Source organism: Patagioenas fasciata, chromosome 1 (genome assembly GCF_037038585.1).
Source record: "Patagioenas fasciata isolate bPatFas1 chromosome 1, bPatFas1.hap1, whole genome shotgun sequence".
Taxonomy (NCBI): Eukaryota; Metazoa; Chordata; class Aves; order Columbiformes; family Columbidae; genus Patagioenas; species Patagioenas fasciata.
In genome coordinates, this window is record NC_092520.1 from 29,919,958 (window position 1) to 29,945,210 (window position 25,253).

The 25,253-nt window shown below is 42.5% G+C and overlaps 1 protein-coding gene across 3 annotated transcripts in view; it reads left to right on the forward strand.

The window, feature by feature from the left end:
* ATP7B (ATPase copper transporting beta) overlaps positions 1-13,576 on the forward strand; it is a 45,350-nt gene extending 31,774 nt beyond the window's left edge. For all 3 annotated transcript variants that reach the window (XM_065862519.2, XM_071805297.1, XM_065862510.2), the window contains exons 14-21: positions 1,003-1,185; positions 2,748-2,946; positions 4,272-4,418; positions 5,711-5,853; positions 7,428-7,631; positions 7,742-7,859; positions 8,620-8,722; positions 10,163-13,576. In XM_065862519.2, coding sequence (XP_065718591.1) covers positions 1,003-1,185; positions 2,748-2,946; positions 4,272-4,418; positions 5,711-5,853; positions 7,428-7,631; positions 7,742-7,859; positions 8,620-8,722; positions 10,163-10,427 — 1,362 coding nt within the window. In that variant the 3' untranslated portion in view covers positions 10,428-13,576. The remainder of the gene's footprint in view (positions 1-1,002; positions 1,186-2,747; positions 2,947-4,271; positions 4,419-5,710; positions 5,854-7,427; positions 7,632-7,741; positions 7,860-8,619; positions 8,723-10,162) is intronic.
* Positions 13,577-25,253: the final 11,677 nt, after the last annotated feature.

A 25,253-nucleotide genomic window follows, 5' to 3' on the forward strand; every position in this document is an offset into this window, starting at 1 on the left:
AAGATGGAAGGGAGGCAGAAAAAGCCCTTCAAAGACAGAAAACTGATGAAAAGAGGAGAAGGAGGTTGAAAGAGGAGATTCTTTAACATGTCCACAAACAGTGAAAAGAATGAGTTTAAACCATGCTATGATAGATTGGATTAGACATAGGCAGTACATTTTAAGTGAAAAGGATGGTTAGAATAAGTTAATCAGACTGGTAATTCTTGTTCTTACTGGACATTGTAGAGCATCAACCAGAAGTTTGTCCAAGGCTATGCAAAAAAATAAACCAAACCAAACCCAACAACAAGAAAACCAAACAAAAACACACACAAAAAAGGAATGCTAATTAGTGTCTGGACTTTCCACCTTTTGAATGTAAGTGAGGCTACAGTCATGGCTTGGACAATTAGGTGACTTGTTGGATTCTGCAAGATTGGTGGGTTGCAATAGGCAGGAATGGAAATAGCGCCTAATTTGTTAGGATTTTTTCATTCTTGTTTTTGTGCCTTGTTTATTTCCAGGATTAGAATTGACTTTAGCTTTGGGTTTCAATGTATGTGGGGCTGTTTTTTGGTTCATTCCTGATTTGTCAAGACTCACTGGGCTGGCTAACAAGTAACTGCTGAATTTGGTGAATAGCATGAGGCTGTTTTTTCTGCAGCTTACTGGAGTTTCTTGCACTCTTACCTGTTCTTACCTGCACTCTACCTTACCAAATGGCTTCTTGAGTCCTCTTTCCTCAGTGCTATTGTTAATTGTTTAGAAGAGCATTTATAAAAGCCTCCTTGCATCACATACCTTGTGGTAACAGTGATTAAGATGTATGGGGAATGAATAAGAAAGCATAAGGAGACCTGCTGTACAGGTAGTTCAAGGCACACAGAAGAACCTCTACTTTTGCAGGTTTATTGTGTGGATATAGTCAACTGATTATTAAGGTCTTGCCTGTATTTATAAGACTATGAGCATCCCTGTACTCTCAGGGCTTAGGCAATAACTCTGGTTTATTTCTTGCAGATCAAGACTGTGATGTTTGATAAAACTGGGACCATCACCTGCGGAGTTCCTAAAGTCATGAGGGTGCTTTTGCTGGGAGACACGGCGGTGCTGTCTCTGAAGAAGGTGCTGGCAGTGGTTGGCACCGCGGAAGCCAGCAGCGAGCATCCTTTAGGAGTGGCAGTCACTAAATATTGCAAAGAGGTACTGAGCCTTCCTATTTCATCTGAGGCCTGAAGGGATCTGTGCAAATGCAGCAGTGTTATATAAAATAAACAAGTCGCAGAGGGACAGGCCTGTCTGAAAAGTAACAGGCTGGAAAGTTGGCAGATTTTATGATCTGGACAATACCAGAAGGCATGTTGTAAGCTTTGCTTTTCTGGTAATGCTGTGGAGTTCTCGAGCAAGATCTTAAAAAGTTTTTCCTAAACTAGTGGGAAAATAAGGATTGTGTACTATATGCAGGAGAAAAACTAATGTTTAAAATAGCATTGTGAAGCAACTGTGCGTGGTGACATTTCGTATGTTACATGAATGTAGTCACTTCTATTAGTCATTTGCTTATCTGAATAGGTTAGACAAAAAGCTTTAAAACCTGAATATTAAACTGTGATATTTGTGAATTTCACAAATAAATTAATTGATTGCTCAAGTTCTTGAAAATTTTGCAAGTCCTCAAAGGTCATTTATTAATAGATATGGCATGTGTTCCTCACACATTTCAGGATGAATGAAAGGACAAAAAGTAACCAAAATAGGAAACCTGGTTTAAATAAATAATTTTTTTCTGCTAAGACAAGTCATTAATTCATTTATAGAACAAATAATTGGCAAGAATATATGAGACTTAATAGTGATAGATCTTTCAGTGGTAAAATTTGGAAGTTAACATATAAATTTAGAAGGAAAAAGAGAGTATGGGTAATGATTCAGTTGCCTCTCTTGTATTTTACATTTTCTGTTTTGAAATTTGTCTTAGTTTTCTGACACTTCTGTAATCATCCCATGTACCAGTTGTTACTTGATCATGGCTTATATGAATTGCAATGCTATACTGTTTGCTAATATTCTTACCACCTGTTTTATCATCCCCCTGTTGTAAGAAGGTCTCTGAAAGGTACACGTAATTCCAAATTCTAGAGACAACCTGGAATAACTTGTTTATAAACGCATATTTTCTCAATTCTGTTTTGTAACTCATAGACAGGGTCCAGGTAATCCCTTTTCTCATCTTGCAGGTACTCGCTGGCTTCTCTGTCTCAGCAGAAAGACTCAGTTTCCTTATCATCCAGCCAGATCATTCCAGGAATTAGATACAGTTTTTCACTGTACTTTTACATAAATATAAAAGGCCTGACCCCCTGCAGATACTTGTCTGTGAGATTAATTAGAAGTTGCATCTTTTCAGAACTTGTATGGCTTATTATAGAATTTCTCTTTAGTTCTGAGTCTTGCCTGAGGTCATGAACTGCCAGTGTAGCTGCTTTGTCCTTGAACTGCCAGGAAAAGTTGTTCTTTATGGTTTGCTGCTGCTAGGACTGAGACCTGGATGTGATCTATATGACTGCCCCTTTCTAGAAGTCTAAACCACAGCACATCCAGAACATCCTTATTTTTAGTTCTGTGTTACCAATACTCCGTGCTGCTTTTCCATCCATCATTGTCAAGAGAGGAATGAGGCCTCTTTTTTGGCAGGAGTTATCTAATATTTGTACCCCACCCGAGCAGCACAGACTGATGATGAGTTACTCTGGTTACATCCACAGGAGCTTGGCACGCAGAGCCTGGGATTCTGCACCGACTTCCAAGCGGTCCCAGGCTGTGGCATCAGCTGCAAAGTTGGAGGTGTTGAGGCTGCTCTGGGCATGGCCAAGGAGGGTGTCGATAATCTGGACGCAAACAGGAATGGGGACAGCAGTGCCCCTCTGGGAGATAACGCACTGATCACGCTCTCTGAATCAAATGGTATGTCTGCCCCCAAAGTGATGGCCTGATGCAGTGTGTGGGCTAATGAATCAACAGTGCTGACCACTGTAAAAGAATCCTGTCAGAATAGGAACAACAGGAAGGTGGATTTATGGCAGGAGGAGGCAAAGAACGTGTGAGACAAAGTGCATCTTTACAAATATTGAAACTCTCTCTTCTCTCTTGGTCTCTGTGAAATTCAGAAACCTAAATAAGAATTTAGATACTACAGTGACGGGTTCAAGCAACACATAAACAATAAGGCATACCCAGCAATGTCCCTTTTGGATAGAAGAATGGTCCAGCAGAGAGCAAAGTTTGCCAATTAGCATTATCTTCCCTTTTAGAACAGTTGCCTTTAGCATATGTTATCTTACTGCTACTTTTTTATATCCTACCCTTTAGTTTCATATTAATTTGGATCTTTTGCTTTCTGTTTATTTCTCTCTCAAGGCACTTTAAAAAAAAATCTATTCAGCAGATGCACAATAAAGCGTGTTATATCTGCAAATCAAATTGCAGTGCCTAGTTTTTTTTATTAGACCAATATATTTGTCTTTGTTTCAGGCCCTGTGGAAGCCACTTTGCTCTTTTGTAGTGTAGGAGAGGGAGAAAAAGTATTTAAAACCTTCCTTAAGAAGCTCATCAGTTCTCTTCAGAAGACTGTGGCTCTCCTGACCTTTTTGAGAAAGCTGTTAAAAGAATTAAATTAAATAAGAAATTTAATCATTGGAGCTGTGCTATTTGTGAATGGTGTTAATGTAGTATGTTCTCACCTGCTTCATATGGCTCTTTTGAAGTTGGACCGAATTCATAATGAGGTGCTCCACATACTGTTTCATTGTTTGTTAGAACAAAACTACTTTTTTCTTGCCAGAAGTAGCCTTTATATTTGAAAGAAGTCATTAGTTTTGAGAACAAAGCAGCACGGCATTTATGAAATGTGCATACTGCACTTATCCAGAAAAACAATGCCAACTGGAAAAGGCAAATACAGGCAATTACTTCCATTAAGTTCATGATACAGTTCTGTGTATAAACAGGCACAGATTGAGTCTGAAAGGAGAAAAGTTTTATGCAGCTGTCTTCAGGCAGTGCCCGTGCATTTGTGTTTGGCCATGATAGCGGCACTTCGGCAAGACTAAATCTGTTTGTGTCTTGAGTGTGACCACTGCGAGTCTGGAACACACAGAAAAAAAATAGGAAAACCTCTTCAAAATATCTTTCTAGAGAAAATTCAGCCTGACATTGCCATCCTCAAACATCTCTGACTTGCGTTTGTGATTTTTGAGTTGCTCATTTTTCTTTTTTGCCTGTGCACAAAGGTCCATCAGCTTCTCACACATACTCTGTGTTGATTGGAAATCGTGAGTGGATGCGACGCAATGGCTTGCATATTGCCAATGATGTAAATGATGCGATGACAGACCATGAAATGAAAGGACAGACTGCCATACTTGTGGCTATAGATGGTAACTGCTGTTATTTGGAGTGACTTAATAAATATAAATTGAACCTACTATGGAAAGGATAAAAACAAACTCTGGAGCAGTTGCTCAGTGGCTTAGTGTCAATATACCACTACTTTTTGAACGCAGAACTGCTTGTGAACTGCAAAGTATCAAGGTGTTCTTAAAAGACTTTCACCTCAGAACAGTGTTTATGAGATTTTGTTGGGTAGTTTTTAATTTAAGTATTAATTTCTGAAGTTCCTGCTGTCTAGGACTGTTGTTCAGAAAAGCAGTGCCAGTGCAGTCCGTGTCCCATCCTGACTTGATATCACTTAAGGACCACAGGCCAACCTATTGGCATCACTGATTTCAAAATATTTCATGAATAAACATGATGAGTCATTAGATCATTCAAGTATTATATAATAGATTAGACTAAATGAGTTTTGCCAGAGGGCTTCTGTTCTGTGCTACACAGGAAGAGATCCCAGACAATACCTTAATATGAGAAACTGCTGTAACGGTGATAGATTACCAGTGCAACTCTGATCTTGAAATGGGACCTCTGGTTCAATTACTGAATAAATATTCTTGGTGCTCCTACAGAGCAATTTTCAGAGGCAGTCCAGCAAAATCCAGTGCTCTTAACATGGAAATAAGAGCCCTGATGTACAGCTGGCATTCCTGTCACTGCTAGGGATAGCAAATAGAGATGCAGGGGTGTAAAACCTACCTAAGTCCTTACTTCCAAAAGGTAACACGCAGTGGTAAACCAACGGGAGATTTTTGTAAGTCATGTGATGGAAACGTGGATGTGACTTTGTGTCAATGTGTTGGAAGGCGGGTGCAACACTTTATGTTAAAATAATTATAATAGAGATCCAACCCTGAAAGATTAGGGGACATAAAACCAGATACTTTATATGCTTCCTCCTAGAGGATGGGCTTCAACATCTGACCTGGGCACAAATACCAAAACTTTGTCTGGCCCACTATTGCATTTGTCCATATCATAAAATCTAGAAGTCAGGTATATTTAAAAGCTACCCTTCTCTTCTCCCCTTCCTCCTGGTCCCTAAATATCAAAGGTGTTTGTTGCTTGGTCTGAAACAGATAAATGAGAAAAATGTGTGTTTGTGTAAGAAAGAAATGATAACTTAGAAAACTCTATAGACAGTTGTTCAGGCTTATAAGTGCCAATATTGTTTAGAATGTGTCATTTCACAAGCTGCCATGGTGTGATGAAGTCCTGTTCTCTTGCTGCCACTTTGCATCCCACAGCTGTCTCTAACAGAGGACGTTTCTCTGTGCAGGTGTGTTGTGTGGAATGATCGCAATAGCTGACACTGTCAAACAGGAGGCAGCCCTTGCTGTGCATACGCTGAAAAACATGGGAATAGATGTGGTGCTGATAACTGGGGACAATAGAAAAACTGCAAAAGCCATTGCCACTCAGGTATCTGCTTCTTTGCATCTCAAAAAAAATATACATTAGGGTTCTAAAACTCTGCTTATCCCCATGGATTTGGAGCAGGAGCTCAGTGTTTCCTTGGATACCTTAAATGAAGATTAACATTTCTTGAATTGGACAGAAAATCAGGTCAGGTCCTATGGCACAGTAAAGGCCGGTGGCTGCATTAAGATCCCACTGAAGACACACAGTATTTTTCCAGAGCCCACAGTTTCTTGCAGTAATTAGTCGGTTGCTGAACTGAAGTCTCCTGCTTCCCTTCACTGAAGGGCAATCATGTTTGGTAAGTGGTGAAGAAAAATTCCTTTAAGGTCCAGTCCTGTTCCCAATAAGGGAAGTTGGAACTTGTCATTATCTTTAAGGGTAACATAGCAATTACAGTAAGAATTATTGTTAAGAAGCATAGCAATCTAGAAGAGGTTTGGTCTATATGAGATTTCCTTGATCTCAGACTATAAATGTTGCTCCAGAGGCAAAGCCAAATTCTCACTCTACCTTGCTGCATTTCCACTCTCTCCATTTTCCGCTTCCCTCTTTGCATCGATCTACTTCAAATCTGCCACCTTGCTTTCCTCAGATATCCCACCACACAGCTCATGCAGCCAGCACCTGGTGTGCACGTTCTCCTGTGTTGTGAAGTCTGTTTTGTTTCTCAGTGTGATGCTTTAATCCTTCTCCTGTTTTGATTCACACTTAGTTTTTTGCGTTCAATTGTGGTCAAGTGCTTTCCCACCCCTCCTTTCTTTGTTAAGAGAAGTTAAGAAACAAGTTTCAGTTTATGGTTCCAGACACTCGTGTGAAGTTTTCAAACAAGCTCAATCTGTCCCAACCTCCAGTTTAATTTAATTTTTGGCACTTAGATCCTTTCCAATGGAAAAATAGTAAGCCAGTCCTCAAAACTTATTAAAAAGTTACTTTTTGAAAGGTTAGAAGAGAGCTTCTACCTTGTGTGGTGAAAAGCTGATCTCTGCCAGGTGAGGCAGCCAAAACAGGGGCATTATCCCAGCCCTCTTTAGTACCCCCACCTGTTTATCAACTACAGCGCTAAAGCCATTGGTAGCAACTCCATATTAGTTGAGATGTGGATGGGTAGAAGCATTTAGCCACCTGCTTTATTTTCATAGCCTCCCTGAGACTTGCACGTACTTGTATTTTCTGTGTTTCCCTTGTAACTGATCGTACATGGTTCCTATGTGGCATTTCACTGAAACATTTTTTGTGCATCAACCAGCACGATTAGATGAAAACAGTCTCTTTTAATCATCAAACGTTATTGCCAGGGCAGTAGAGCCTCGGAAGCCCTGCGGGGCATTAGGCTAAGAGCACAGCATGATTTGCCAGCATCTCTGCAGTAAAGATGGGGGTTCTGTTATCAATGCCTTTCTTGCACCAAAGATGTGTTGCTCTTCAGCTTTCTGTGTAGCTTGCAAGTGTTGCCTCCACTGGAATCAGTTTGGTTGATCTTCCTTTGTTTCCCCTTCACCCAGAACAGCAAATGACTCTTCCTTTCAGCACAATGCATGTCACCAACCAGGTTGTGTTTCTTTCTTTGTACACAGGTTGGAATCAAAAAAGTCTTTGCCGAGGTTCTTCCTTCTCACAAGGTTGCAAAGGTCCAGGAGCTCCAAAATGGGAGGAGGAAGGTTGCAATGGTTGGTGATGGTGTCAATGATTCCCCTGCACTAGCCAGGGCCGACGTTGGAATTGCAATTGGAACAGGCACTGATGTTGCCATTGAAGCAGCAGATGTTGTTCTTATCCGAGTGAGCACTACAGTTCTGACCTGTCCTCTCTTATCACTGATGCTCCCCTTTTTGATTTTGTATTCTGAAGACTCTATGAAGGAAACTTTCAATGCTCTTCTGTCTTGCAGAATGACTTGCTGGACGTAGTTGCCAGTATTCACTTATCAAAGAGAACAGTTCGAAGAATACGAATAAATCTGATTCTTGCCTTAATTTATAATCTGCTTGGCATACCCATTGCAGCAGGTATGTGACTGTTCTTATTGTCAAAAACCAAAGCTCTGTTGAGCTCTGTGGTGACTTTCACAGGATTTCCTGCTCAAGGAACCAAAAATATGTTCCTGGAGTATTTAAAACTTGGCAGAAGGAATACAATTTTGGTTTTTTTTCATGTTGTAGAAAAAATCTTTGTTCCCCAAATTTTAAACTCTTAGGAATGAATTCTTTTATGATGAAATGGAAACCATGCTCTTATTTCACGAAGCAGTACTTGGGGATTGTTTCTGTTTATTCAAACTCAGCTCTAATCAGAGCTGCCATCCCACTTCTGAGTGCTCTCTCTTTTATTCACACTGAATCACACATTTTCTCTCCTACTACTTGCATTCTCTCTTCTTCTGTCAGACATCTTCTCATGCTCCAAATTCCTCCTTAAAACTTATTTCAGACATTCCTCTTTATGAGTAACTTCTCCCTCCTTTGCTTGGACTATTGCCTTGTCTTTTCTTGCTTTTGCTTTGTTTCATATGTGCAGAATAACTGGAAAGGACAAATAGTCTCAGCTTGTGGCTGCAGTCTTGTAGCCAAATTAATGCAAAGGTCATCCCTTACAAGGGAAGGGACATATTTAAAAATAAGTGAATAAATATATATTGATCTAATTGTGTTTATGGAGGTCTCAGCAAGTCACACTGTAGAACTTCTGATTTGTTCTATGACACACAGGAACAGAAATGTCTGTACTTTGACAGGCAGCTTTGGCTTATGTCTGTATGTTTTTTTCTAGGTGTGTTCATGCCCATTGGCCTTGTGCTTCAGCCTTGGATGGGATCAGCTGCAATGGCAGCTTCTTCTGTGTCTGTCGTGCTGTCTTCCCTGCAGCTGAAATGGCAAGTTGTCTTACACTGAGCAATTGGGGGACTGTGGACAGCAGTGCTGCTGGGACACAAGTGAAATGTTAATTTGGGCTTTGCATACCTAAAAATAGCTGACAGTCCTTCAGCTTGGGGTTGTTCTGGCTAATCCTTGGCTCCAAAAGAGACAGATGTCACTATTATGAACACACCTGGACAAAGACTAGACTGAGTATTCTTTAACTAGCAGCTAAAAGTGTGACTGGATTCCACCTGAGCACCTGTGTTGGAGATCTAGTTCAATACCAAGTGATGTAATGATCAGCACTGGTTTTGCTGTGAATATCAAGTGAACAAATAATTCAAAAGATGGTTCTCCATAATGCAGCAGTAGATGTTTTTTAAAAGATTTGTACCTGTTTTAATTTTTTTGTCTATTTAATTTAGCCAAAGAGGAACAGAGAAGCAGTGTATTTATTCTTCTGCACCTTGCTGCTCTATTTTTTATTTTGAGTCAATTTCTGAACTATAACAAGTTTCTTCAAATTATTTTTTTTTTAATGCTACATTTTTAGGTGCCCTTTTTGGGTGCAGTTACAGCGGACCTACTTTAAACAGCATTTTGATAAAACATCTTACAAAAATTAGACTTTTTAGGATGTCTGAAATAAGTCCAAACCTTCAAATATTTCTGCTATAGCTGGGGTCTTCTGTATAGTACAATACAGTATTGTATAAACTAATATAGGAAATCTGTTGCTGCAACATGATTCTGATCCTGCAAATGCTCAATGAGACCACAATCTATAATAAAAGTGACATACGTGCTCACGTCTGTTTGCAGAATCAGTCCTACTACTACATTATTTTAATCCTAAAAACTTTCTGTTTGTAGTTATCCAAAGGATGATAAATTTCTATAAAGGAATTCCTTTATTTTCCAATTATTTTGATCTTGTGCTGATTCCATTAAGTATTGGACACCATTGTGCTTAGAGGTTGAGAACCCCCCAAACGTATTTGGCTTCAGACTTATGGAAGCTGTATGACAGTATATTCTGTAGGACAGTAATCTTCCTTGAAGCTTCAAATCAGCTGAACAGAACTTCTGATTCCAGAGAACACAATAATGCATATATGTGAAGAAGACCATTCATACTTCCCATTGCTGGGCTTTTTTTTAGACCTAGAATATATTGAATCAGAAAATGGGGTTTGGGTCATCAAATCCATTCCTCTGAAATTGTCTACTACAAACCTTTTCATAATTCAGCAAACTCAGTATTTTTCCTAAAGAACTTCATTTGAAGGGTCCCTCTCTTTTGCTACTGAAATGTCTTAACACCGTGTGACCAGTATTCTTATCCACTAACATTGCATCTGAGATGTAGGTAACATTTAGGTTATCATAAGTTTCTGATCTGTTCTAATGCTGAAGTTGTTTCTACACATTGATTTTTCTCTTTTTCTTCTTAGTTATAAGAAGCCAGACATGGAAAGTTATGAAGCACAAGCTCAAGGCCACATGAAACCACTTAGTCCTTCCCAAATCAGCGTTCACATTGGAATGGATGACAGGAGGAGGGATTCATCCAGACCGGCTCCTTGGGATCAGATTAGCCAAGTGTCTCTCTCTTCCTTGACGTCAGACAACCTGCCAAGACGTAATGGTTTTGTTGAGGAGGACGGGGACAAGTGGTCACTGCTCATGAATGGAGGAGATGAAGAACAGTACATCTGAAGCACTCTGTTCTTAGGACCAGTGATGGGAGGCACTGACTTATGTCATCAAGTGCTTCAAGGTTCTACATGAAGTCATTGCTTCAGCTCACAAGACAATTGCAACTCAGCTCAATACTGGGTTGTATGGATTGTGGATTTTTTTCAGGTCACCAATTATTTCTAGTGACAGAAAGGATTTGTGGCTCTATAATGACCTTGCTCCTTTGCACACAACCATTAGTGAAATAATGTAAAAATATCATTTTCAGAGTCTGAAAGAGTTTCTCTCTTCTGGACTGTTTGCTGGGCACCAAATTTCCTACTTTTCACTCTTTCTAACTTTATTCTTTCAAGAGCACATGCAGCAAAAGTATTTTCGGAGCTGCCAAATATTGACTTATGTGTCCGAGTGAAAATAGCTACAGCACAAGGACCTCTGTGGTTGGAAGTTGTATTTGTACATAAGAATCCTAACTTGTCACATCGCTATGAGAGCACTTTCTATTGAGGATTCATATGCATCTTGTCTTCTTGGACCAAAAATGCTTCAGTGTTTCACTGACTATAACTCTCTGAAAGGTCTCTTTCAAAGATTTTCAATTGCTTTCAGGTATTGCATCCTCTCGATGCACTTTTCGATTGCTAAACTTGTTCTGTCGTTCTCACTGCTGTCCTAGACTTTCTGCTTTGCCCCATACGAGCTCTTTTTTCCCCTTTCTTTACACAAGTTGTCTTCTATGAGTTATTATTCCGTTTACAGATATTCCTGTTTGGAACTAACTCCTTTAAGCCACCAGGAACTTTTCCATTCCTATTGAAGTCCACAAAGGCAAAGCAATTCTTGGTACATATAATTTTCCTGTGGATACCTTGCAGGACCTGTGAAGCTGCTGACAACTGGGCAGTTGCCTTGTCTTTTTGCTCTGACGGAGTGAGGAGTTTATGCCCATGTGAGCAGGGGTGGTGTTTACTATGGTGTGACTGAGAGCAGGACTAGCACTGCCGTGACACCAGCAGGGCTGAACAGAGTGATTTTATTGCATAAATAACCCCACCTTGCTGGTTGCTTAAAATGGAGCCAAAAGTTTAAATGGTAAAGGTGGAAAAATGACCTTAAAGTCTGGAGGTTCTGTTTGCTATGGTATAAATAACCTTTTCTGATGACAGAAGGACTCGAACTAAGGTTTGTAATAGCTTGAATTTTAGTATAAATTTGTATTCATGTTTTGTATTGGTTTTAATTTCCCTCTTTGCTCTAGTTTAAGGAGAAATTAAGGTGCTGAGCAACACTTTTCTCAATTGAACATCTTTACCAAAGCTTGCAGTAACTTTATCACTGTGAATGTCAGATACATCCTGTAACACTATTTAGTCAGGACAGTAGGAATCAACAGCTTTGGTGCACTGAACCCAGTCCCGGGGTGCTGTATTGCTCAGTGGTGGGACTCTGAAACAAGCAGACCACAGCTTCATAGTCTAATCTAAAATGTGAAAGAACAGCAATTACTGTGCTGAGCAATGTGGAATAACCACTTTATTTCGCTGACTTAAATACAAAACTGTTTCCAACACAGGTTCAAATCCTGCTCGTCCTATGTAAAAATGAAAAACGAGCCAGAGAGGAAAAGAACTGTGTTTAAAGCATTAAGCGGGTCTTCCTATTCTCTCTTCTTCTTAATGTTATATTTGAGCATTCCTTAGCGAACACCAACAGCACTGTCTGAAATATATTACAAGTCAGTTCTAAAACTCTCAAATCTCTTCATATGTGTAGAGATTACTTTCACAGCACACACACTTTTTGAACATGCTGTAGGTTCCTATACATGTCCCTGTGGGGAAGATGGTCTACTGTTTCACTGTTTTATGTTTTCTTACCAGTGCTTACAGTAAAAATGTCATGGGTTTTTTTAAGAAAAAAAAAAAACAACCAAACAAATAACTTTGTGTCTTGGTGTTTTTTAGCTTTTTTGGTTTTTGGTTTTTTTCTTTTTTTTGGGGTATAGCAGAAAAAAAGAGCACAAGCAGTGATTGTTGGATTTCAGAATACATATGCACAAGAGAGATTTTGTGACTGCTTTGTGATCTGTTTCAGGTAAGATATATAGCAGGGGAAAAAAAGAGATGGTTTTTTATTGTGTGTTGAGGCAGGTGAGGTTGAAAGCATGTTGAAGGATGGAATTAGGATTCAAAATTATCTTGAGAAATTGGATAGAACTGACAAAGTTTACAGACGGGGAAGAGAGGAATTAAAGGTCAGCTTGGCACAAAAAGGTCAGGTGGTTGGCTGGCATTCATTTTGTGACCCATTCTACCAGCATAGTGATGCTGCAAGTGAACAGAAACATTGAGATGTTTAAAGATTGTATCATCCATATGACATAAAACACCTCTATCCTGTTCAGCTCTGGAGAGGCATCAGGTGAAGTATCAGGTCTAGTTTTATATGTCATACTTGTTAGGAAAAAACAGAGACAGTTCAGCAAAGAACAATGAGATTTAACAGACATCTACAAAACATGAGAACATGAAAAATATAAGAAGAACGAAGGAGTTTGGGTAGGTTTGCCTACAGAATACTCAAAGGAAATGCAAGTCTCTAAACACAAAGAGAACAATTTATTCCTTTCATCTTTTCAATGTCTTTTATGTTCATAGTGGCTAGAACAAGAAATAATAGGCTTATTGAATCAAAGAAGATTTAGATTAGTCACTAGGGAGAAACTGTGTAACAGGAAAGATTATGGAGCGCTGGAAGAGGGCGCCAAGGGGGGCTCTTCAGACATGCAAGGCAATCAGGCACGAATCTGATGAGAATGTATTAGCCAGAGGTGAATCCTGCCTTGAGGCAGGTGGCTGCCCTGAGCGATCTCCTCTCCAGCTGACCTTTCTCTTATTTCTGTAAAATGTAAAATGAACTGGAGAATTATCAGAGTAGAGGACTGATCACCCTATTCTGCTCTCAAGACATGACAAAGCACGGAAAGAAACATCAGCTTTGACTTTATTTAATACCTTGAAATGAACTGGAAAATATGTTAAGGTTTCCTAACTATATTTGCATTGTGTCTTAGACTGTACGCTGCTGTGAAACTTGCATAGATGCCTACCAGGCAGTTAGAAAAGCTACACATAGTCAAGAAAAATAAATATAAGTGCTAGTCCTGACACTTGTAATCATGTACCCTTGTTAAAACTGAGCTGACTGACTGGAGGGGCGTACAAGATGCAGGGCAGCATCTGCATTTCTGCATAACGTAACTACAAGCTTTCCTTCTCTTCACTGGTACCCTGGAGGACGGGCTCTTGGGGTGGTCCCCAAGCTCGAGGCCCCAGCAGCTCACCAGTGCACCCCACTTCTCTGTCCCGGGACTGAGTGTTCGGATGGATTAGACAGCATAGAGGGGCTTTTCAAATACCAGTTTTGGTCTTAGGTGTCTACATTCTGCGTGTTCTCACGGCATTACTCAGTTACTGCAAAGCTGACCTTAAATGTTGAAATATCTGATCATTTACATGGAGTGTCTGGTTATTTTGCCCTGGGAAAAGCTCGTGAGTCTTTTCCTGTAATTTTTTTTTTTCCTAATGAACACAGATGACATCTAATGAATCATATTTTTTACTTTGGTTTTCATGTTATTTTTAGTGCAACAGCTCAGCAGCAGTGTTTCTTGTGAAGTTTTTCAACTATTTTCTTTCTCATGCTATAGTTTTGCCATAAAAATGTTTAGTGCCCTAAGTTCACAGGAAAGAAATATTTCTATTTTTTAAATTTTTTCCTCCCTTCCTCTTTTTCAAGCAACTGAACTATCTGGTTTCTATCCAAGCTGATTACAGTCTAAGTAAATATTCTTCCAAGGATTGTATTTTCTCCAAATGCACTTGTGTGTGAAGAAAACAAATGAGTAGGTGGTGAAATTATACAATGAACTACAGAGGTGGGAAAATCAGATAACACTGAAATGTTTGATTTAATCTCCTCTGCTAAGATGCCAACAGCAAGTGTGTTTTCAGTGGGAAATCATTTGAGAGTCACAACAAAAGAAGTAGTGATGAAGGGCAAAGCATCCTGCTTGCACCTGAGTCTCAGGCACAAACGTGGGAGGCAGCAGGTTAAAATTCCTCTCCTTGTCTTGAGTTAGAAGCACCCAGGCTTTCCAGGTGAGCACAGCCCACCCACAGGCTCTCTGTGCAGCGATCTGATTTTCAGGGTTTGTTTATCTTTGTGCAGAAAGGGATTTCTGAAGTTTCCCCTGGTGCCGCAGGAGGAGGTGTGTGTTTGGTTCCCTGCTTGGGGATTCAGCTGCCCCAGGTGGAGGTGAGTCCCCTGGGAGATCTGTGCTGGTCAGTGCTGTGGTCCAGGGGCACTGGTGCCAGGTTTGGGTCAGGGGGCTGTGCCATCTGGCTGCCAGCACCCCACACTGTGTGGGACCATGAGATCTCACTGCAGGTCCAGCCCCAGCCAGAGAATCCCCTTACCCTGTGAAGCATCTAAAAATCCAACACCTTTAATGCTGGTTAGCAGTGAGGGGGAAAAAATGCAAAGTGGGCAGTTTAAGTCAAATAATAGTGTGCCTAAAATTTTGGGCTGACTTGACATTATATAGCTGGGGAACATATTCCAGGCAAATGTTTATTCACATTGAGCTCTGAATTGCTACCTAGTTTGTATTATCTGATGCTCAAGTAATTCCTGAGATCCACATATACTATCTGCTGAAATTATTGTTAGTTTGATTATTTTTCATTTGACAAGTTGAGATCCAAGAAGAAAAGCAGCTTTTTGGGATGGTGAAGCACGGTATCTGCACCCTTAGGATAAACCTGCACTTTGCAATTTGAGTTTAAAGTCCCCAGGCACCTGAGGGTGCAAGACTGCTTGTTTGATTAGTTTTTGTTTTAAGCAGACTCTTATTGTAGGAGAAGCCACCGTATGACCCCACCATAAGGCTCCAGGAATGTGTTTCTGTCTAGCAGAGCACCAAAGCACAAGTGTAAATCCTTCTGAAGTCAATGAAGATAAGGCACATGCTGAATGCTGCTCTGAACTACAGCTGCATGTGCCTCATGATAGATTAAAAAAACCCCCAAAAATCTAAGCATTAATCTGAATATTTCAGCTCTTCACACACTTAGTGATCTACTCAAAATTCAAATTACTTCCTTTAAAACACATAAATAGAGTAGGTTTGAAAGAAGTTTACCAAAGCAGTTTTCCTCTACTGTCACTGCATTTTAAGATGGACATGGTGCAGGATGTGTCTGTGTGGTTGGCAGATGGTACGTCACCGCTGTGAAAAGCAACAATGCTGCTGTCACCACGCGCTGTACCTCTGTGTTGTTATTTAAACCTCTGTAATCCTGCTTGTCTTCAGCCCCCAGGTGACACCAGCTGCTGAAGAGGAAGAGGAGCAGTTCCCAGGCAATGCCAAAGATGCTGTTTGGGAAACATAAGTTCAATGTGATGACCCTACTTGGGTGGTTTTGCTTAAAAGCAAATTGCTTTAAAATCGGCATTTATCCCTCCACTTCTATTATTTTTTTAGGTGTTTCTGCTGTTCGGGAACACTTGGCTGAGTGTTGGTGTCCCCTGAGCTGTCCACATTTCCCCCTTTTCTCCTGCCAACGCGTCAGGGCAAGCGCTGTAGGTGTCACTCTGTTCCCATGGGTGGCAGGTGGAAGGGCATGGTCTCCTCTGGCCAGGCATGGCAGGAAAGGCTGGGGGGCAGCTCCACTGTTTGGGGCACCAGGCACCAGGGAGTTGGCTCTGGGCCTCTTGTGTGTGCTCATTTTCAGCTTTAGAGCTGGCTCTCAAACTCTTTGCATGTCAGTGGGTGGGTTTATAGGTCTGAAGCAGGGGACACAGCTCAGGGTTTTGGCTGGGGAGGGCAGAGAACTTCTGGGTTGGCAGTGATAGGCAGGTGTAGGTGCATTAGCGCAGGGCTGTGCGCTGCCGTTCCTGCCAGGCAGGGGATTGCTTCAGCCATGCTCCCAGTGACAGGCATGATGAGCTTTGCTTTTGTCACTCATGTGTCAAGGTAACAGCCTTCTCTGCAGAGGAGTGCTGGATTTTAAATGGCTCAAATGTGCCACATCCCCAGGGTGACCCATGTCACCTCCCCACTGACTGGGATGCACAGGATGCGCCAAGCGGCCTGGTCCAGCTGCACGCTCTGTGCACGGAGAGCATCAGCATTGCCACATGTGTCCTGCTTGTGCCTCCAGAGCTGCCTCTGCACGGGCAAAGAACATGGACTATTTCCTGGAGACCTGCTAGCCCAGGAGCTGCAAAAACATTTGGCTGCTGTGAAAAGACAAGAAAAACCTTGGCTTTCCTGCAGGAACTGGAGAAAAGGAGGCTGAGGGGAGACCTTATTGCTGTCTACAACTACCTGAAAGGAGGTTGTAGCATGGAGGGTGTTGGTCTCTTCTCCCACGTAGCAAGTGATAGGACAAGAGAAAATGGCCTCAAGTTGTACCAGGGGAGGCTTAGATCAGATATTAGGGAAAAATTCTTCACAGAAAAGGTTGTCAGGCATCGGAACAGGGTGCCCAGGGAAGTGATGGAGTCACCATCCCTGGAGGTGTTTAAAAGATGTGTAGATGAGGTGCTTAGGAACATGGTTTAGAAGTGGACTTGAGAGTGTTAGGTTAACGGCTGGACTCGTTTGTCTTCGAGGTCTTTTCCAACCAAAGCGATTCTATGATTCTATTCTATGACATGGCATCAGACTATACAATATAAACCACTGTGGGCTGAGCAACTTGTAACCTGCATGCAGGTTCCAAGCAGGTTACATCCTGACAGTGCTCACATCTACCGCATCCTGCTCACACAGGCAGCACTGGCCAAATTTTTCTCACCAGGGCAAATCAGACGCATGCACGGGCTTTCTGCAAAGCCTGTCCGTGCTTTCTGATGGCACAGGAAAGGGCGTGCAGAGTCAGACCTGGCTCCGAGAGACCCATCTGTGTCCCCGCAGAAAGGGGCATCGCTTCTAAGGGTTAATGTTGTTTTAAGATATTATACCTCTACATCGCAGTTGCAAATCGGAGCTGCTGGGAGCAACTTGCTGAACAGGAAAGAGCTCATTAAATATATACTGTCACTGATTTATAAGAGAGTGCAGAGACAATATAATTACTGTAATTATGTCAGATACTTGCTGCAGAGTTACCATTTGTGTTGGGAATTTTATCCTCTCGCTATGGCAAAAGGATTAAAAGAACCATGTGCACCTGCCAATATATTCATGCCACAAGTAACTTGCTCAGAGGCTGCTGTTTGGTTGTTCTCTTTACAGGCCATGGAGCTCATTAGGTGTATTGTCTTAGGGATGATAGGTGGGTAGACAAGGTTTTTGGGTAGGGTGCTGCTTGCCTTACACCCATGGGGGAGGCAGATTTTGGCTGTAATGGTGACTTTGCCAATGCTGCAGTGAGAAAGTTCATACCTGTAGCTTGCAAGGAGCTGCTGACAGGGAGGTTCTGGTGGAAGATGCCCACACTCGCCCACCTCTGTTGGTACAGGTACCCACTGCTAGGACAGTGGGCTGAGGAACCCAGTGGTGGGTACCATGTGTCATCTCCCGCCAGGCCTCCCTGTTGGCCTCTGCCACAACTTATTTCCCTCCTCCATGAAGGTTTGCTGTAGCTCCCTCCTGGCCTCACTGGCAGGGTCAGGGATGCCAGGTGGTTCCTACCTGTTTCGAAAACATGGTGCCTGATTTTCACTCATGAATGCTGTGACAGATGACAGCTGTGCAGCCAGGAGAGTATCTCTTGTACCATAAAATATGGGCTTATATGGTGCTATTGAGTAAGCTGGGAAAGGGAAACTACAAGGAGAAGAAGTATATGGAAGGCGCACAGGTGTCTTAAAGGGGGCAGGGTGTGTTTACCCTCAACTGTGATAAGCAGAAACTGGGAGGTGAGAGGTTGCTTTTGTAGGGAAGGGGCACATGGATTTTTGGGCCACCAGGGTGCTTTGTGGGAGGATCCCAGCGGGTGGAAAGCCTCAGCTGTTTGGAGGGGTGCTGGGGTCTGACCAGCATCCACCACAGCCTACAGCTGGAGCTGGGAGCGCCCCAAAACCTGCAAGTCCAATGCAGGCTTCACACAGCACCTCTGCAATGAAAGAGCTGACACAAAGAGGTGACAGATCAAGCCCATTTCCCTGCAGAAGCCATTAACCAGTTATTAATGGCAACAACTCCACAAGCTTAAATAGAAGGAATGAAACAGGAATTTGATGGAGACCTTGCCATTCCGAACACACCAGGCTGTAGGAAAAGATCCTCTTGCTTAAATAATAAGTAGGTTGGACAAAAACAAGGCAGAAGAAAAACAGGCTTGCTATTGAGACATTTTCAAAGTAACAAGAAAAGCAGCTTTTCTCAGAGAGTTTCATCCCAGGACCTTGTCCCAGAGACGGCAGGGCCTCTGTGGCATTGCTGAGGGTCAGCACTGGGGAGGGAGGTGGAAACAAGGCTGAGCCCAAAGCAGCCTCACTATTTTCTTCCTTTGAAAAGGTGTCAGTTTCTATGGAAAAGCACACTGCTGATTTGGTAGCACTGTCACTGCTGTTATTTAATTCCCCACATGTTTATTAAATGTAAGTCCTGAGGTAAAGGTGCTTTACAGCAATAAAACATTAAGCTACATCGACGAGTTGATTACATCTTGCATGAGGCTGAGATGAGATGCAGGTGAAGCGACACGAACAGTGTCTGACCCCAGCAGGGACCAGTACATTTTATATTTCAGCCCTGTCTCTTCACCACCACTTTGCCTTGTTCTCCTGATTGCTTGGCTTCTTTGTGGAAAAAATAAAAATATTCAATGGCTCAGCTTTGTAAAAACAAATGAACAAAAACATCACTCACCAGCAGACAAATTGTTTGTCTCTGATTCAGACAGATATGGTTGTTTCTCCAACAACTTCTTCCTTTCCATCCTCACCAGTTCGTCCATAATTTTCAATGTCTTGGATGAGTAAGTCAGAAAAGAGACATGACTTAAAATCCTGTAATAAGAGACCTGAAGAGTAATAAAATGAGCAGAGTACAAGTTCTGCGAAGGTGCATGTATTATCTGTGCATTGCATTTACCCATCCACATTGATGACAGAGCTTCCTCTCAATGCTCTTCTTCCGCTCACTTCTTTATTAATTTAAACACATTTAGAAATGGCAGTAGTTCTAAGGGAAATGACTGTACCAGTATCAGTATTAACACTCTCCCCATTTAATTCATTCTGCTGTATACGTGCACATCTGGTGCTGTGAATGGCCACAGCATTTTTGCATGGCATATAACAGCTTCAGAAAAAAATCCCACTTTTAACACCTAAGAACCAAAAAAGCAGGGACAGAAATTGCAAACCACAGTGGATTATGTATTCTCTTTATTCTGGTTAGTTGTTCAGACAGGAACTGGGGCACAGAGCAAGCTCTGGTGTTCCGAGCAATCCCAGCTCTTGACTCCCTGGCTTGCATATGGGGCAGTACCAAAGCAATAACTACAAAGTGCTGGTGCATTTCCCCCGGGGGCTGTTTCACCTGCATCACCTTCTGTCCCATTTTATCCTCTGTTATTCTGAGAGAACATTAGTACTTCCCCCTCACACACCCCGCCCCCGTTTTCTATTGATCCCAAGGTTCCTGTTTACAGAATTTGGTGCTTTGATGACCAGGGTTTCTCTTCTGTGTGGAGTCCCCTGTTGCCTCAGAAAGAAAATTATCTTTTCATTAACTTAATAAAGCCACTCCAAGCTTAAGCCATTGGCCTGGCAAGAGGATGCACATAGGTCAGTTAAATTTGCCACTTGTGACAATACTTTACTTCTCCGTTTCTCATCTTCTCCTACAAGTTTATCTGGTGTCCCCTGTGTAATATGCTTTGGGATTTGTGTGTGGAAATGGAACAGAGGCCATATGCACACAATGCAGCTCAAGGGCAGCATGTGGAGAAACCAAGCCTAAGTCAAAAAGATCTTACACCACCTCTCCTGTTTTACTAACCAAAAGAAAAAACCTTCTTGCTGCCTCTGAAGGCGGCTTCCACCATCATCGGCAGGTGATGTGCAGTCTTAGCAGATCCCAGTGTTGTCTTTATTTTTTCAGTTCCATGTTATACACAGACTGGAGCAAAGCTGACAATGTTGGCCTGGTTCATCATGCCCTGACTTCAGGTACATCTCCCCTTTGTTCACACTGCTAACGTTGAAGTGGACTAGCGTACCTTGTTCAGAAGAGCGGGACTCAGGTATATTACTCCTAGACATGTAATGGGGGTTGGCATATGCCTGGGTCTTTTCCACATGTGGTGGTTTCTTCTTCTCCCTAGAAAGCTAGGATAGCATTGGAAGACATTGAGCATTTGCCCAGAACCTCTGGATATCCAAAGTAAGAATAAGCTGCCTGCCAGACTTGTCCATGTCCTTGGCCATAGCGCATCTGCAGATCAACTTGATATGGTACGTGCAGTAAATCCCACACATGCTTACTCTTTCAAACCTTGAGCATATTTGCATTGGTTTCTTTCCATTTTGCCTTTCTCCCCATCTTATTTTTCACACTAAGCAAGTTATTTCAGACTAAACAAGCTATTTCTCATTCACTTTATTAATATTTTCAAGCTTTGGCTCAGGCTTTTCCACTGTACACCAATCTTTCATATTATATTAGTTTCTTTTTTAAAATACTAGCACAGGATTTAAGTGATACTGTTTGCAGAAGGAATGGAGAGCTTGAGTGTGAAAAGTGACTGCAAAGGGCTGCGGAAAGATGTATCTATCTGGTTTTGTAAAGAAAACCACACAGCTCTTAAGCTGCTAGTGAAGCTTTACCATTGCTTTAGCATGGCCCAGCTCCCGTTTCCCTCTGACTTCATTAGCGTTTGGCTGAATCCCAGTTCCTTTCGAAAATAATTAATTGCAGAAAAGCTACCCTTATTAGTGTTATTCGGCCCCAACTGTATTTACCGCAAAAGCAATTGCCAGGGAGCTGGGAGATGGATTTCCTACTCAAAAAGATTGGCTTGATTACAGGACAAGCCAGGAACCAGCATTTCCCATGGCCTCGGAGAGCTGGGGCATGTGTTTCAGCCACAAAAGCCCATGTGGACATCCTGTCCCTCTGTCCACGTCAGACGTGCTGTTCCCGACATCGCTGGTCCTGTGCCGAGAATCACATGGCACAATGTTGGGAACACTTATTTCCTAGAGCTACTCCTATCACTGTGCAGGAATGTGCTACTTGTTCCTGTCTCCAGAAGCTGAGAACTGGAAAGAGTTCATGAACATCATCCATCATTTACCAGCTTTTCTCCGTGTCACTTCATTGCTAAGAGAACTTCAATGCAAAACAGTAGTAGCACATGCTGGTGGGAGAAATTAGATTCATGGAATCACAGAAGGGTTGAGGTTGGAAGAGACCTCTGGAGGTCACCAGGTTCAAACCCACCCGCTCAAGCTGGGATACCTAGAGCTGGTTGCCCAGAACCGTGTCCAGATGGCTTATGAATAACTCCAAGGAGAGGGACTCCACAGTCTATTCGGACAACCTGTGCCAGTGCTTGGTCACCCTCACCATGAAAAAGTGGTTCCTGATGTTCAAAGGGAACCTTCTGTTCTTCAGTTTGTGCCCATTGCCTCTGGTCCTGTCAGTGGGCACCCCTGAAAAGAGCCTGGCTCCATCTTCTTTGCTCTTCAAGTACTTATATACATTAATAATATTCCACCTGAGCCTTTTCTATCCTAAGCAGTCCAAGATTTTTCAGCCTTTCCTCATATGAGAAGTGCTCCAGTCCCTTAATCGTCATTGTAGCCTTTCACTGGACTCCCCAGTATGTCACATCTCTCCTGTATTGGGGAGCCCAGCACTGGACACATCACTCCAGGTGTGGCCTCAGCAGTGCTGAGCAGAAGGGAAGGATCACCTCCCTCAACCTGCTGAGAACACTTTGTCTAATGCAGCCCATGATCCCATTCACCTTCTTTTCTGCAAGGGCGCATTGCTGGCTCATGTTCAACGTGGTGCCCACCAGGACCCTCAGGTCCTTTCCTGTCAAGCTGCTTTCCAGACAGGTGACCCCCCCAGCATGTACTCGTGTCTGGAGTTGTTCCTCCCCAAGCGCAGGACTCGATACTTTTCCTTACTGAATTCCATGAAGTTTCTCCAGCCTGTTGTGGTCCCTCTGGAAGGCAGCACGACCCTCGTGTCTATCAGCCACTCTTCCTGGTTTGGTGTCATCTGCAAACTTGCTGAGGGTGCACTCTGCCCCATCATCCAGGCAGACTTTTTGCAGAGGCAATTCGGTGATACAGACTGGGTCATCTCTGCTCTTTCCAGCACACCAGGAGGCCTCCCTCTCCTATTAGAGACACTTGCTTCCCAAAAGCTTGGTGATCCTGGAGCCTAGCTGTGCTTCTCCCACAGAAGGAGTGTGCAGCCCCCTAGTATTCATTTGAACTCCCAGGCATAAGTTAATCTTATAGTTGACTGAAATCTGCTGATTTGCCTTTAAACAGTACAGTTCAGCCCAGTCTGCCACATCACCCAGTTGCATCCATGTTTCAGAGCCCAAGTGCAGCACAGAAAGACTTGAGGTTTGCTCATCACAATGTGGAGGACCATGAGGTGACACTGCCATGATGAGCACTGCAGGTTTTCTTTAATACTCACCAACATAGCGAAGAAATGCTTTTAGAGGTGATCACACACTTACTTCACTTCTGGGACAGTATCATCTCCAGATGGCATCGCCAGACCTGGAGGACACCTGCCAGAGGACTTCAGGGCGTCCTCCCCAGGCAGATGGTGAATGTGTTGAAAACACGAAACACTCCTGAAATCATTTAAAAATCCATTTTCAGAATGAAAATAATAATGAGAAAAATAGTGCTGTTGTAAGGCCATGTCTAAACCCTGCTAAAATCTTTCTTTGTCTGTCCTATAGTTACTGTTCTCAGATATTTGAGAAAACCCATAAAACATAGTAAGATCCAATCCCGGTTCCACTATATGTTTAACTGTGTTATGGGACAGCTCTGTGGCAAGTGAAGCAGCTTTATTGCTGATGTAGCATTTTGCCATCTGGCCCTCCGCACACAATAAGTACTTGCAAGTACTTGCCTTCTCCCCTCGCTTCAGGCAAAATAGCCATGAGCTCTTTAACAACCTCAGAATCTACCAGTATTAGTCAGGGTACGTGACCAGCTTCCAACCGGGCTCCGTGCAAGCATTTTGGGGTAGGGAAGGGATCCCACCTCTGCAGCTCTTCCTTAACATAGAAAGATGTGTGGGCACAACTGGTTGGGTGTTCTTCTCACATCCTGAAGATTTTACCTGATAAAAGCAGCCAGGATCCAGCTCTTTTGTCAAGCTGGGGGTAAAAAACAAAAAAGAATGCTGCTGATCTAATGTAGTAAAATGTAAATAGTTCAATGTAATCCTTTAGATATGGCACCAGCAATTTACAGTTTAATAAGAGAGGTCCATTTCTCCTGCTCCTCAGGGGCTGTGGCTGATGTTTAAAAGCAACAAGAGAGTTATTCTGTCTCTCACTGCTATTTTCTTCTGTCTACCTCTGGGGAATGAGAAAAAAGTCATACCATGGATGATATCTCACTTTGATTGCAATTACAGTACTGGACATTCAGATACTGTGGTGACAAACACAGCGGGGTTGCTTGTGAGGTAAACTCACCAGGTAGGTTTTCATTATGAGCATTAACTGATGAGTGAGGGGCACAGAATTACCAGCAAAAGAAACACTGACACCAAAGAGGTTGTTTAGGACATATAATAACCCAATGAAAATTTACTGATGCCAGGGTCTGTCTCTTCCATATGAGTCCATAAAACTTTCCCGATATTGCTGAAAGCGGGGATGCTTTTGCTGAGGCAGTAATAAAAATAATAAATGGGTTTACCTGACCTCCTACCAGGCTCTAATAAAAGCTTATCTAGCAATGAGGTGGTGAGAAATTGGGAGCGCTGCACACCCAGGCTGCCCGAGAAGACCTTTATCCTCTGGCATGGGAAGATTTTCACAGCACAGTGACCTAAAAATCACGCAGGACCTCTCTGATGGATTTCCAGGTGCTAAAAGACTTCTAGTCCCTTGGAAATGGCTGGTTGCCACTTGGTGCAAAACCCCACAGCAGAACTTGGTTAAAGGGGAATTAAGGTTGCCTCTGGTATGTTACGTTTTGGATCACATACTTCAAACCTCTGAAGACTTGGAAAGGGATAGTGGTTAGAACTAAACTTCTGGAAACTAGGAAATACTGAGCACTTAAAACAGGGAATACTGTTCATACCAACACAGCTAGATTCTTTCAATGCCTCCTTAATTTTGTAGTAGTGGAGCCTAGTAGCTTTGTCCCTGCTCCTCAGGATTTTACAGGCCTTTTTTCTTTTCTGTCTCCACCCACCTCTTTTCCAGGCTGAGCTGTGCAGGAGCCATCCCACATTTCCCACTTCCCTGGTTCCCATCACTGCATCTGGAGATGGAGATACCAGACCCACACACACAGTCCAAAAGGCCACACACCATTGACTTCTAGAGTGGTGTACTTACATTTTCTGCTCTACTCTTTTTCTCTCCAGTTAATTCAGAACATTTGTTTTGCTTCTTTGACCCCATTTGATCAGTGTGTTGATGTTTGAACTGCTCTATGTGTTACAGCCCCCTGGTCAAACTCCTGGCCAGAGAAGGAGGCTGAGGAGAGACATAATCCCTTTCTACAACTACCTGAAAGGAGATTGTAGCATGGATGGTGTTGATCTTTTTCCCAAGTAGCAAGTGATAGGACAAGAGGAAATGGCCTCAAGTTGTG